At 39.6% G+C, this 14117-nt stretch overlaps 1 protein-coding gene across 4 annotated transcripts in view; it reads right to left on the bottom strand.

Moving 5' to 3' along the window:
- Positions 1-14117, bottom strand: part of LOC101165595 (actin-binding protein WASF3) — a 61259-nt gene that overhangs the window by 14626 nt on the left and 32516 nt on the right. For all 4 annotated transcript variants that reach the window (XM_023966126.2, XM_023966125.2, XM_078935958.1 and 1 more), the window contains exons 3-5: positions 11927-12061; positions 2426-2579; positions 598-715 (exon numbers count right to left, since the gene is read on the bottom strand). In XM_023966126.2, coding sequence (XP_023821894.1) covers positions 598-715; positions 2426-2579; positions 11927-12061 — 407 coding nt within the window. The remainder of the gene's footprint in view (positions 1-597; positions 716-2425; positions 2580-11926; positions 12062-14117) is intronic.

Below are 14117 nucleotides of genomic sequence, written 5' to 3'. Positions count from 1 at the left end.
GAGTATGTGTATGTGTTTCAGCACGCTGCGTGTGTAAGGGGAAGTAGCATGAGCAGTGCAAGTGTGAGTGAGAGCACTCCGTCTTGCGCTGCACGTGCTCTCTCCTCTTTCTTACACACGCGGCGCCACGGTTTCAGCACATACACATCCTCATTCTACAACACAGGTTTCAATATGGCGGCTTATAGACAGGTGCAGTTTATGTATGTACAAAATGGTTTATCCTTTAAAAATGTAATGGCTTATAATCAGGTGCGCTTGACTAGCGAAATTGAAATTGAAAGCTTGATATCATATTCCAGTTTAAACTTGTTGACAACACTATTGCAGATGACTAGTTATCATCCCTGTTTATTTTTCTTTGAATGGTGAACCCTCCCAGCTGCTGCTGTATGCATAAACAAGCACAAAACAAAGCAAAGCTAAATGGTGAGCTCAATAGGAACAACACAAATCAAATGAAACGACCACTAAAAAAAGAATATAGCACAAATAAGCAGTAGAATAAATGATGATGATTGCTCTTTACTTTTCCAGCACACTCTCGACTCTGCAGATCCACGCAGTCCAACCAAATGTGTTTTTAGATTCAAATACCTTCTGCCGCCTTTTCTCCTTGCGTTTGTCCTCGGTAGCCTGCAGCATTTTCTCCTTCCATAGGTTGAAAAAGTAGGATGGATCGGTGTAGAACTTCAGAGCATCCTTCTTGTCATCCCTTCAGGGAAGGAACAGTTGTACAATAAGGAAATGACTCAAATTACCTTAGTAAAATCACAGACAGACTAGGTGTTGGATTTACTTAGATCTGTGTGTAAAGATGTGTACAACTTTATAGCATGTGCAATGACACTTTATGCACAGAAAACACAGGTTTGATTGTTTAACAGGCATAATATTAAGCACAATCCATTTGGCTCATTTGTCTTTGATGATTTTAGTATGAGTCTAGCAGAACACACAATAAATTGAAAAACTGCATCCAAATAGGTGCAGCACATGATTTGTGATCGAACATGCGAAAAGATTGCGATGGTTGTTTTTGCGTCTATATCCAGCACAAGTCAAAAGCTCATGTTCACCAACACAACTATGCAAAAATTGGCTGTATGGAGGAAGCGTGCAAAATCTATAAAAAATGTTGGAGGGCTGCTTTTTCTGTCCACGCAAAAACCTTTGAAATGTCAAAGGCAAAAAAATCCCTGCTTCAGTGTTGCCAACTTGGTGCTTTTTGGGTGAAGTAAGTGCTGTATGTAATGTATTTACCTTAGTTTGGCACATCGTGTTCTTGGGTTGGTTGCATAGAGAAGCCTCACCACCCTCTGTACAAAATTTTTTATCCCTCTTGCAAGGGTATTATTGGTCATGGTCAGCTCAGATGAGCACTAGACACCCAACCTGCCAAATTTTCCAAAATAATTTGCTATTTTTCATTTGATTTATCCTGCCAATATTGGTGTTCTTGTTTTCCACTCTGTCCTTTTTTTTTGCAGTACTCATCCATTTAAAAGATTTTCTAATATTATGATTCCATTTCTAAAGTTTAGTATGATATTAATTTACTTCCAATGACATCTTTATTTTCATCAAGTCAAAAATCTTTTTGCATTTGCAATGCTCTCCCTCAATAACTCTCCATGATGAAACCACTAAATCATTTTAAATACAGCTGTTTGCCCCTGCTATCCACTGCATAACCATTCTTAAGTTCATCACCCGCAAACACTAAACGAACAGTAAATACAATCTATTTGCACTGACACATACATTTGCTCTCTACATTTGGGATTTAAAGGCATATTGATACCTGCTTTGGTTACTAAAATGATAGTATTTGGGCATTATGCTAAATTCACACTGGGCATGTGATGCGCCTTTAAAATGCAAATTTAAGAATGCGTGTTTAGCATATGGTGTTCATATTAGACTGTTGCTACCCAATACTGTTGCATGTCCGCCACCTACAGTCAAAGCAGTGCAGAACTTGCTCAAGGGTTTTTCTTTCACAGCTCTATTCCGATTTATGAAATACTTTGTGTCATATAATTCTAGCTGGGCACAAACCCCAATTATTAATTTCTCCTCCATGATCCATTTTTAAACAGTAGATTTTTCATTGGAAGTGGTCGCTTGTACGTGCACTGCCAAGGGTGATGTCAACATGTTTTAAAGAAAACTTTAAGACAGCTGCTTTTGTAAGTGTAAAAAAAGAACAATTATCCTGACAGAAAGTGCAGCAAGTCCTCCATGAGTGTTTTTCTAAAGTTGTATTGCCCCACACTTGTGATTTCTGGACTATGAAAGTTAAAATGTCCCACACATTCTTCTGTTTACTAGTTTTAGTCCACTTGCATAAAGTGTAAGAACATAAAAAAAAAAAAAAAAACTAGAAGTCCGCACCAAATCTGGCCTTAGATGTGTAACTGACCTGTACGGGGTGAGTATGTTGAGTGGTGGAGGCTTGTCACAGCGATGGTACATCTCTACCACAGGGTTGGGCACTGAGGTCCTTGACACAACCTGCTGGTCCTGAATTGTGCTGCTTTTGAAAGCCTTCCTCATGTTGATGTCCTGCAAAGAGACTAAGGAAGATAAGGACAATGTTAATTCATGATATACCAGTTGGCAACCAGCTAGGCAACAGTGAAAGGAATTGACAGAACTATGCACTGTTAGCAGGCTGTTAGTAATCAAGCCTGTTAGACTGCTAACAGCCTTGATTACTCATAAACAGCTATGCAATCTCCAAGTAGATATGGATTGACACCTAAATCCTGGTCTACAGAGAAGTCCTCTACAAACTCAACACATCTGAAACCACAGCACAGTCATGGACCGGAATTTGTGTTTTTTGGCTCATGCCTTAGTCACAACTGCTCTTAAGAGTGGATCTGGGCTGTGTCCAGGTGAAAATAATCAGCAAACTTTCAGGCAGGAAATCTGTGCAAAATATCATGATTGTAGACCGCTTGGTAAGCCTGTATGGAGAAAATGTTTAAGGACCTTTTTTTTATAGGCACGCTGAGGGCGACAAGTTGTGGCAAACATCTATACAAAACATAAGGGTAGAAGTTAAGGAGGTGACAGACAGGCACGTTAGATAAACTTTTCCTTTTTTTAACCCTCCAAAACCCTGTACACTTTGCATCGGACCCGCCAGTGCTAGTCAAGTGATAAGCGAGTGTCCCTTGCGTGCAGCCTAGCTGTTAGAAATGAAGAAATGAGACAACCAAAGCATAGTTGTGTGGGCATCCAACAGGAGTCCTCTGGGCACCTACCTTTTGCATGCAAACCACATCCGCGCAGTCAGTAAGTGGCGAGCACGTTCACTAACAGTAACAATTGGAGTACAACATAAGAGCAACATAAAACAGCATCACCTGTGTTTGCAACTTTCATTATCCTCACAAATACTTCACGCATGACAATTGTATGTTCGTTTTTATGTCCCTTAAGGTGGCCACCTGAGCCTCGAGGAAACTGCGGGACACACCTGCGCTCCTTTTAAGATGCGCATGTTCCTTTCTACGACCTTTTCTATGGCCCGCGGGCCTTGAGTTTGTCTTACAATCATTAGCAAAATCCCTGGAAAAAAACAGACATGTCCTCTGTAGAAGAAAAAACAAATTTCAGCCTTACATGGGTCCTAGTGACGTGACATTTGACCCACCAGGAGACATCTGCATTTAGCTAGTGAGCTAGTTGCATGCTGAGTCTTACATGTTTTCTAGTAAAAAACTAATGCAATTAGTTCACAAGTTTTATGCTAAAATGGGGCAGCTAGTTGCTTAGTGCACAATTATGCTGTGACATTATCTAGTATGCTTATTTTGGCTTTACAAGTTCATATGTAAAGCTCTAAATGCTTTAACAAACAAACTAGTAAACAAGTTTCCTACTGCACCTTTACTCTCTGGCCACAAGGACATTATTTTTATTCTGAAAGATAAAAAAAAACAAAAACACAGGGCTGTCATGAAACCACACTGGGGTTATTCCTGAGTGGATTGGAGCTTTTCTGCAGAGCCAATAGGAGGACTTCTTCTGGATTACTCCTCCCCATTAGCATTTTGTAACACTAGTTACAGCTGAAATGTAGCTCTTTTCTAGTTCATTAGGGGACATTTATAAGAACGGACTTGTGAACTAGTGAGAAAATATTTTGCTAAATTAACTAGTTAACTAGTGAGTTTTTTGCATCACACTGTTTAACCAGTGCATTTTCTCTCTCTCACTAGTTAACAAGTAAGATTTACAGGAGTTTACTTATTGAAAATGTGCATGTAACTAGTTAACTAGTTGCCTTTTTTTATATCGCCACTAGTTAACAGTAAGCACAAACAATACCCTCTAGTAAATGTTTTAACATTACTAGTTAACTAGATCACATTTTTGGCTGTCACTAGTTACCCAGTTGTATGTTTGGCACTACTAGTTAGGCTTAAAACAGCCTGATATCAAGCATATTGATTAATGATAAAAAAGGCTTCAGCAGATCAACCCTAGCTGTGCTTGTAGCGGGAGGGGTTGCAGACAGTGCAGACACCAGCAGCATGCTGGCTGCTAGCATCTCTTGCTTTGAACGCATTAGCAGCCGGCAGGAAGGGGACCCAACGAGTTTGTACTTTTACCTTGAATGTAAAGTAAGTGCTTTGTTCCAAGTTGAAGCTTTTTTTTCACAAGGTTCAAAAAGCTTAAAAAACAATGTGCTGCATTAGTTTTAAAAAAAGTCTTGATGACGCTACTCTACGTCAAATTTACATGGTTAAAACTGTGTTTTCTTACTGTGTTGCTTATTGGCTGTGCCACAGTAGTGCACTTCTTTTTCTTTCTTTTTGTTTTTTTTAAATCGGCATGTGTATCCAGCGTATGATTCATGGTAGAACATTTTAATTTTTAACAACAAATGTGATATGTAGAAGATTCAAACAGCACAGTTTAAACGCTCAGAAACAAAAAAAATCAAGATTTTTTAAAGGTTTTTTAAGGTATTATTTCCAATGTAATAATGCAATGCCTTTAAGAGTTTTTAAGATCCCTTGGGAACCCTGCATATAGGTGCATGTAACTAAGGCTTTAATGGAAGAAAGCATAATCTTTTGTTAAATAGTAAATGGGGCATACTTGAAAAGCGCTTTAGTAACTTCCTAGAAAGACCAAAGCTCTTTATAGTCACAGTCCCGGCTGTCACAGTCCCCACAGTTGGCTCTCCCTGCGATACGGCTCCCGGGCGGGGGAGACTTTGGGCTCAACATTAGGTGGGCTTGGGGGCTGTTTCATCAATCGGAGGTCAGTCTTAAAGCAGTGCTATAATACCCTCCTTCCTCTCGCGACACCTTATTAGGTTGACAAGAGGGTGTATCAACCTGTGATGCACCATGGGGGGGTAGCTACTTGACTGTGGTCCCCCTACCAATGGTTGCTGCATGGATTCGGGCCTCTCTCCTCTTGGTTTTAACTTATTTTAGACATGTAGGACCCTTGGTGGAAGGGTGCTTGGACATCTCTGAGAAATCAGGAGATGTGCTAAATATCAGGAGATATTTAGCTTCTCCTTTCTGAATAGAAATACAAGAATAGGAGGAATGGACTGCTTATTAAAATGGTTTAATATTTTATATTGATAAATGTATAAAATTAGAAAGGGAAGCAGCTGGAAATTATATCTACAAAACTCAATGATGTTAAGATATTCATTCAAATAGTTTATTATTTAAAACCAATGGCTGTGGTAGACTACAGTTTTATCAATTGTTTCAAAATAAATTCACAACCTAATTTTAAAAAAGGAAACACAACAAAATGAAAACATCAATGTCAGAAGTCAGAACTCTGTCTTTCCCCCTGGTAGGAGCAGTCTCCAGAGTACTAAAGCACTTCATCTCCCTGCACACCTAGGGTGCACTTCCTGGATGCCATACACCTCATTCACTCAATAAATCACAGTCTACTTAAGCACTGTACTGAGTCACACTCAGTGGGAAGTATTGTTTGTACTGTGCCTTCATTACTGAGTGTTGTTTTTGGACCTGATCTGTTTGCCTGCTGCCTGCCCCAACTCTTGCCTTGATCCTGATTACCCTTGTTACTTCTCTTATGCTCTCATGATCGTGATTGACCCCTGACTGCCTGGCCCTGATTTAGCTTTGAGGACTCTAAGCTGAGCCAATAAACTTGCTGCATTTCGATCCAGCCGTCTGCCTGTTCTTGTAAAAAAAAAAGTAGTATTTATAAATACACAATTTAAGAAGTTAAAAATATGAATTTGAAAAATTAAACCTGTTTTTTTTCCTCCTAAAACAGGATCAATAACCCAAAAAAATGCTGTTAATATTTGACTGTGTAGCTTTACTAACGGCACCCCATACACACCAATGGAGTGACAGTTGTGCAACAGAGACAGATTAGGGTGTTGGAAGACGTTGCATCACCTTAGCATGCATCTTATGATCTCACACACACAAAGACACACACACATGCACAATGGCAGGAGCCTACATGTGGATACTCTACATGTGTTCCACAGACAGGGAGGGAGAGAAACCCTGCATGTGCCAATCTTCTAACCTCATTAGATGTTTAACACAAAGCCATCAGCTAAATGGATAAACAATCACACATCCCACATTGGCAGGATCAAGCCACATCATTGTAGACTTTGATAAAGTTGAGTCACACAAACGTGACAAATGTCACTGACAGTGATTTATGAAGCCTGACTGAAATTCTGTGACTCAAGGCCCGTGGGCCAAATGTGGCCTGCCATGTCATTTTATGTGGCCCATGAGAGCATAAAAGTTTTTTATTTCTTAAAATAAAAATTAAAAATTGGTGTGTATTTATACATTTCTAGAGGGAATTGGACTTGAAAAATCGAATTGGGCAACTATGCATTAGTACTTAAACACTGTCAATTTAACCTAACCTGACAGAATCAAATTTAAAAGGATTTTTGCTAGAGTAACAAGCAAACATATGTTTTCTATGCAACTGTAATTGTCACTTTAAAAAGTCATATTAAATAAATCAAAAAATTATTTAACATTAAGGAGTAGTTACGTTTATTTTTCATTACATTTGGGTACATGTATACGTTATGCCTTGTGCTATCTAAGATGACCCCACCCTTACATTGACGTGTTATCCCTACCATGACAAAGGTGGATAAAGGTGGAAGGATTTCATGTAATCCATGGACACCAGTGAGGTTCACAAATCATTGAAGAGAAAAGGTTCAGCGCACTGTCTAGTGGGTCTAGATGACCCATCTCCCAACGTCAAAGTGCCTAGGATCGGACATGGGTTATATGTGGCCCTTTGAGGACAACCACTATGCTGATGTGGCCCTCGGTAAAAATGAGTCTGACACCGCTGGTTTAGAAGATGACAGTATTGTCCGCTGAATTTAGCCTCTGACCGCAAAGACTTGCTCTTCAAACACTAAGGGGCGATTGGCTGCTTGATCTGTGTGTGCTTGAGTGCACGTTTGCAGGCAGAGCACTCTGCAGTGTGCTTGGCGTTTGATCCTGCCGTCTTTAACTCCCGTCCCTGCGGCCAAATAAATAATCCAGCGAACGACTAGCTATTGCAACTTTTATTATGACATGTCTTCAAACAGACCCCCTTGCTCTCCATTTGGATTTTCTCTTTACATCCAAACTAGCATTTATGTGTTAGATCATAAACATCAGTGCTTCATATACACTCCAGTTTTTCCTTCCTTGTCGTATTTGTGTTTTTTTTAAATCTGTTTCTTGTATCTTGAGTATTGGGTATTGTGTGAAAGTTCTTTTTGTATCTGTGTAGGTTTTTTCATACTTTGTTTCAGGTGCTCTGGATTGGTATCCTAAAGACTTGTGACTGCACTGGATTAGAGGGACAAAGACTGGTGGCATCTAAGGATTGGAGGATGAGACTTTAAAAACCTGGCATCTTCACTGCCCCATGGGGGGGTGGGGGGAGTTTTGGGCTGTCGCTTCTGGATTCAGGCTTGAAAAATAATTTGGTCCAGCAAGTCCACCTAATTGTGTCCAGATGGAATCCTGAACCTTATTTTTGGTATGTATTCAGACTGCCGTCCTGTTCAGGACCAAAGCTTGTGAATAAAACCACGTGACTAAAGATCTCTTCAGTCATTGGCCAGGAATTACAAGGGTGGGGCAAAGCAACCGGAGGCAGAAGTTATGTGGAAGTCCTGCGCTCAGCAGTCCTTGTCGGGATAGTTTACCTAGTCAAACTTTATACTTCGCTCACCAATTTTTAACGTCCGTATCAACGTCAGGTACAACATCCTTTACTCGCTTTTTCTTTTGTACAGCGGAGGCATGCTGTCAAAATGAGAAATGCTTTTCATTTTCAAAATGAAGCTGCATTTTTGACTGAAAATTAAAATGATAAAAGGAATCCGCCAAAATGCTTTTTCATTTTTTTCTTCAACACCGCTTATTCTGTCACTTAATTAAAATGATAATGAAAATGGTATTTGACATTTCATTTTCAAAAAGTTCTCTGACCAACCGCTGAGTGCGTGTTGGTCCAACCAGCAAACGCTTAGCATGGCGAAATCTGCTATAGCTGTTAATGGGGCTCCAGCTGTAATCCAACAGGAAAATCAGTGCAAAGCTGCATGAGACTATCATCTAAATGTGCTTTTATTACTGTTGTGATTATTAATAAGGGCCTGCTCGCTCATATTTTTTTAAATCCGTGCGGTCAGTGCTTTTTTCTTCGCTGCAAGTTGAGGACCCGAAAGTGGGGTTAGCATTAGGCTAATATGTGCTAAATTAGCCGTGGAGGTACTTAAAACTCCGAACAGGCAATGAGCATCTTGGATGTAAATATGTGGGAATTACATCAACCTTTATTTTGTTCTGGACATCACTGAAAACACAAATTCATATGATGGTTTCTCAGATCGTAGCAGCACTTCCACCTTCGGGAGTTTCGATGAACCGCGGTGCGTCCGCAGAAGGGGAGATGCTGCTACATAGTCCTGAGAAGCTGTGTACAATCATCAGAAGTTCACAACCATCACAAAGCCCTCTTCTCTGCCGCTAGCACAAAGCTACACTGCTCCTAGCATGTCTGTGTCTCTTAGCAGCCGGACACACGGAGATAGCAATGACGTCATCGCCCCGCCTCCCCCGCTGGAAATGCTTTTTCGAATTGATATATGCGACACTATACGCAGGGTGGATGTGAAAATGAAAATGCTATCCCCTCTTTGTGTTTTTGTTTTAATTATGAAACAGAATAAACGGTTTTTAAGTAGAAAAGGAAAAAGCATTTTGAAGCATTGATTTTTGATTTTAATTTTGAGTCATTTGATGCAGCTTCATTTTAAAATTGAAAAAGCATTTCTGTAAATCCATTTAATTGTTAAATTAGACATTTCTAAATGAATTTTGCTACACATTTACCAGAGAACTTTTTGAAAATGAAATGTCAAATACCATTTTCTGTATCATTTTAATTAAGTGACAAAATAAGCAGTGTTGAAGAAGAAAATGATTGCTTTTTCATTTTAATTTTGAGTCAAAAAACGCAGCTTCATTTTGAAAATGAAAAAGCATTTCTGGTTGTGACTATTATTTTTAATTATACTACAGAATCGCTTCCATATTCTGCAAGGTGGTTACTGGTAAAAAGACAACTAAGATTCTACGCTGATAAGTGTTTATGACTTATAGATTGTGGGGAAAACAGTGATATGTATTCTTCATCTGACCACATTTCAATAAGTTACGTTGTCTTATTGTTGTGATGTTATAGTATTGTTTATAAGATAATTCTCATAAGGAACTACAAGGTAGCCTTTAGGATGGCATCAAAGCAGTGCTAGGCACTTGCTGCTTAAAGACACACGGGAAAGCATGTAAGAATCTCAGGGTGTATTTAGACTGGACTTATTTGGTTCACTTAAAGTGAACAATAGTTTGTTTTCCCCAATTATCCGGATCAAATTTTCCGTCTCAATACATCCAAGCGAACCCTGGTCAGAAACCGTTCTCTGACCCATCTTTCAAGGTGGTCTCAGTTCGTTTCCAATCAGACTGAGCTTTGGTTGTAAAGACTGTTAGGATCGAATGCAGGTCCTCATCAGTGAGATGAAACCTGTCTGCTGTTTATTAATCTTCATCACTGAGAAGAGCTGCTCACACAGGAATGAGCAACCAAACATGCACAAGGTTGGAGCCACATGCAGACAGAGCTGGGGAATATCTGCAGAAATGGAGTGAGTAAACTGTGCAGCAGTCATACTTTTCCTTCAGTGTGCTTACATACTGCAGTTCAATCAGCTCCATCTAAATCCGCACAGGTGCAGTTCAAAAACGGGTTACAAAGAAACTATAGTACTTTATTTTTCTTCAAATCTCCCAAAGCTCCGTGCAAAGTCATTCTGCTCAGCTTCTCAGCAAAGTCCATATGTGATGTTTGTCTCAAAGCACCAAGCTGAACCGCTGCATCATGGGATCTGTAGTTGATATGGTAACAGCGCTACATTTTGACAGGCAACTGAAGTGCTGCATTAAGGGTTCTGTTTTGATTTGTTACCAGCTCTACATTTTGCTGGGCCATTAATAACAATAATATAACATGATCTTGTGGCCAGATACAATAAGACGGCGGGCCGGTGGTGGCCCGCGGGCCTTGACTTTGACACACGTCAAGAATAGATCTAATGACTTCCTGCTTGACACTGAGCAGAATGCTACATTTATAGCAGCATCAGCAACGCATGTTTAAGTGACCACTTCCAATGAAAAGTCTATTTAGACACAAGAAAATGGGTGCTTAGGGCTTCCGTGTTCAAATCTCTTGCATTCACTGAAGTTTTAAGTCCGTTTTCAGGCTTTACGAACAAAATACACAGACATTGAATCCATCCACATTCAAAGTTAAACCAGTTAAACTTTGACCAATTAGGAATTTGGTAGTGATATTTGGATGGTGTCCTTTTTAATTCATGGAAGTGCCAACCGTTTAAAAATGGATCATGGAGGAGAAACGAATAACTGCAATTCAGTGTGAACACCATGTGCTAAAAGTAATTTAAGGAACCCGTGTTCAGCGTGTAGATGTATAAAACTTAGGAAATATTGATAAACTGAGAGAATAGAGAGTAGAATGATGCGGGTAAGAAAGAACAGAGAAGAGATTTCAGCAAATAAGAGGGAGTCAAAGAAGGAGAAGACATGCTGAGCAGCAGAATGACTAGGCAATATCAGCAAGAAGAAAGAGGAGGAATAGTACAGCCGAAATATGGAACAAGAGAAAAAAACTATTATTTCAGAAGACAAATAGTAAAAGAACATTTAAAACTGAACAAAAAGGTGAGAGGATGAAGAGAAAAAAACTATGAAGGATAAAATTACAAAAGAAGAAAGAGACATCAGAAAGAGAATGCTTAATTAAAGAAATAGGAAATCAAAATCCCCCGAAGTTAGGGGAAGCCTCCAGTCTCTTAGAACTCAGTGAATGTGATTAATCATCTGCTGTATTCGTTCCACAAACACTGAAATCCATTCTGTCAGAGTAAATGCCTTTTAATTAACACGATAAAAAAACACCTGACCTTCAGAGACAGTGAAAAGCGTAATGATGTAAAACCATCTGATTCACACAACAGCCAACTGTGAGAACAGAACACCCACAAGAGTGTGTCAGGGGTGTCCCAGGCTTCCAGAGATTAACTTATCTCTGGAAGGCTTTCTTCTGTCAGCTGTCCATTGAAACGTCGCCACACTTGCAAAACAGATGGGAATAAAGTGACCAAATGTATCCAGCAGAATCTAAACAACTTAATCAAACACAAGTGGAAGAAAAGCTACTGTTACTATCGTACATACTGTAAGCACATTCAGCACTTACACAACAAACCTGATCACCAAAGTGATCCTAAGGAGGAGAACACCTTTACTTTACACACCTTCCTCTACGGTGGAGTCGAGTTGAGTGACTTTCACAGCCAGCTGGTCCACCCTCTCCTGCAGGCCGCTCATCCTCAGGTAAAAACTGTTGGCTTCATTAAACAGTTCTCCGAAGATGTCCTCTGCATGCCGACCTGCAAACATGCACACATGTAAATATCCACTCAGCTGATTGACTGTCATGCAGGAAACCTTGCTTCGCTTTCCTAGGTGGACAATGGGCTATAAATCTAGTGTGGGTCCTCAGGCAAGACCCTTCGACCCTTTAATGTTGGTGATTGTGTATTACCACAAGTGGTTTGCTATTAAAAGTTTGAACATTAGTAATTATAATAATAAATGTGAATGGAAGTAATTATTCTCTTAGGCAGTTAAACAAAAACTTAAAAAGATTTGACTGTGGTAAAGAACAAAGATTTTAAAAAATACACAATTGCAAAATACATCAGGGAATGTGCCAGTAAATAAAGCCTAGCAGAGCCTTGACATCCTGATTTACTGGTGGACCACAAAGAAAGCCATCATGCCGGGCCGTACTACATTTGATCCTTGCTATAAGCAGGATCCTGTGAAATCCTCACCAACTTTAACTTGGCTCACTAACTTGGTCTGTCTATAAACTATGTCATCCAAAATTGAAGGGCTGCTGAAAACACAAGGCATGGTGTTCAGAACTGACCCTGAATTTATGAATGTAGTTTATTTACCATTCTGGATTCAGAAACCTTATAATGACAACTCCAACATGAATTAGAGTAAAACTATTGATTGAGTTTGTTTGCTATTTTTTTTTTTTTTTGTGTTAACTTGTTTTTTTTCTGTGCTTACAAGACAAAAAATCCACAACAAAAGATAACTAGATAAAATTATGAGACAACTCTTTCTGCACTCTCCATCATCTTCAGCTGGTCAGGTTGCCTCCCTACTGTGTTGTTAACAGTTCTGCCTGGCATGTTCAAAGTCTGGCCCTGGTGCCAAATGCAGGCCCCTTACATGTTGTGCAAGTGTTCACTATTACCTGTCGCCTGCAGCATACCCGTAGAAATATTTGCATAAAAACATTTTCGCTCTATGGGCTCACTAAACTCCTGCGGGCCACCTACAGTGGGGATTAAACGTTTAGGCACCCCAAGTAAAATGTTATATTATTGTGCATTAAGAAGGCAAGGAGAGATGAGAAATCTTCAAAAGGCATCAGATTACAGATGAAACTTCTTGTAATATGTCAAAAAATATGCTTTATTATCATTATTTACCCTTTCAAAATAACAGAAAAAAAGAGTGGCAAATGTTTGGGCACCCTGCATAGTTAATACCTTGTACTGCCCCCTTGGCAAGTATCAGAGCTTGTAAATGCTTTTTTTGTAGCCAGCCAAGCATCTCTAATTTTTTGTTTGAGGTATCTTCATCCATTATTCTTTATAAACGTCTTCCAGTTCTTTGAGAAAAAAGTTCAGTTTTAACCATGTCGGTCTACAGAACTTCCTTCCAAAATACATTAGGCTTGTTCATATGTTCATTTCATTCAGACAACTTGTGCAGTAAAGAAGATTTATTCCACATTTCTTTTAGTTTAGCAGAAGATTTATTCCATATTTCTTTTAGTTTGGCATAAGGCTCCGTTCAGATACACAAAACAAAGATCTCCATAGAAAACTCTGGGTATTAAACCATCCCTAACGGAGCTTACAGGTGGAAGCCAGGGAGGAGGGTGGCGTGACTAACGCAATTCAATTCAATTCAATTCAATTTTATTTGTATAGCCCAAAATCACAACAACAGTCGTCTCGATGGACGCAGAGCTCGCGGAAATGGAAGAAGAGGATTGGACCTCACCTGGAACTTAAGTAAGACGCTGAACAGGTGAGTTAATTGGACTGAACCGCCCGCAGGGAGGAGTAACCAGGTAAACGCACTGCTCGAGTTGTCTGCCCGAAATACTCCCAGGGTTGTTCACTTGTGCACTTCAAACGTTGAATTTTGTGGTGAGGACATAGAAGAGGTTTTCTTCCTATGACTCTTTCATGAAGACCATATTGGCCTCTTTACAATAGAACACTGCATCACAACTGCATAGTCTGCCAGGTCTATCTGGAGGGGTTGTGCTCTGTCTGAGATTTTTCTTGGTCTTCCACATTTTGCTTTAACGTCAGCTGTTCCTGTTAACTGCCATTTCTTAATTACATTCCG

This window comes from Oryzias latipes, chromosome 18 (genome assembly GCF_053564925.1).
Source record: "Oryzias latipes strain Hd-rR chromosome 18, Olatipes_Hd-rR_3.1".
NCBI classification, from domain to species: domain Eukaryota; kingdom Metazoa; phylum Chordata; class Actinopteri; order Beloniformes; family Adrianichthyidae; genus Oryzias; species Oryzias latipes.
The sequence above is the reverse complement of the archived record's forward strand: the minus strand, read 5'-3'. Positions and strand labels throughout refer to the sequence as shown.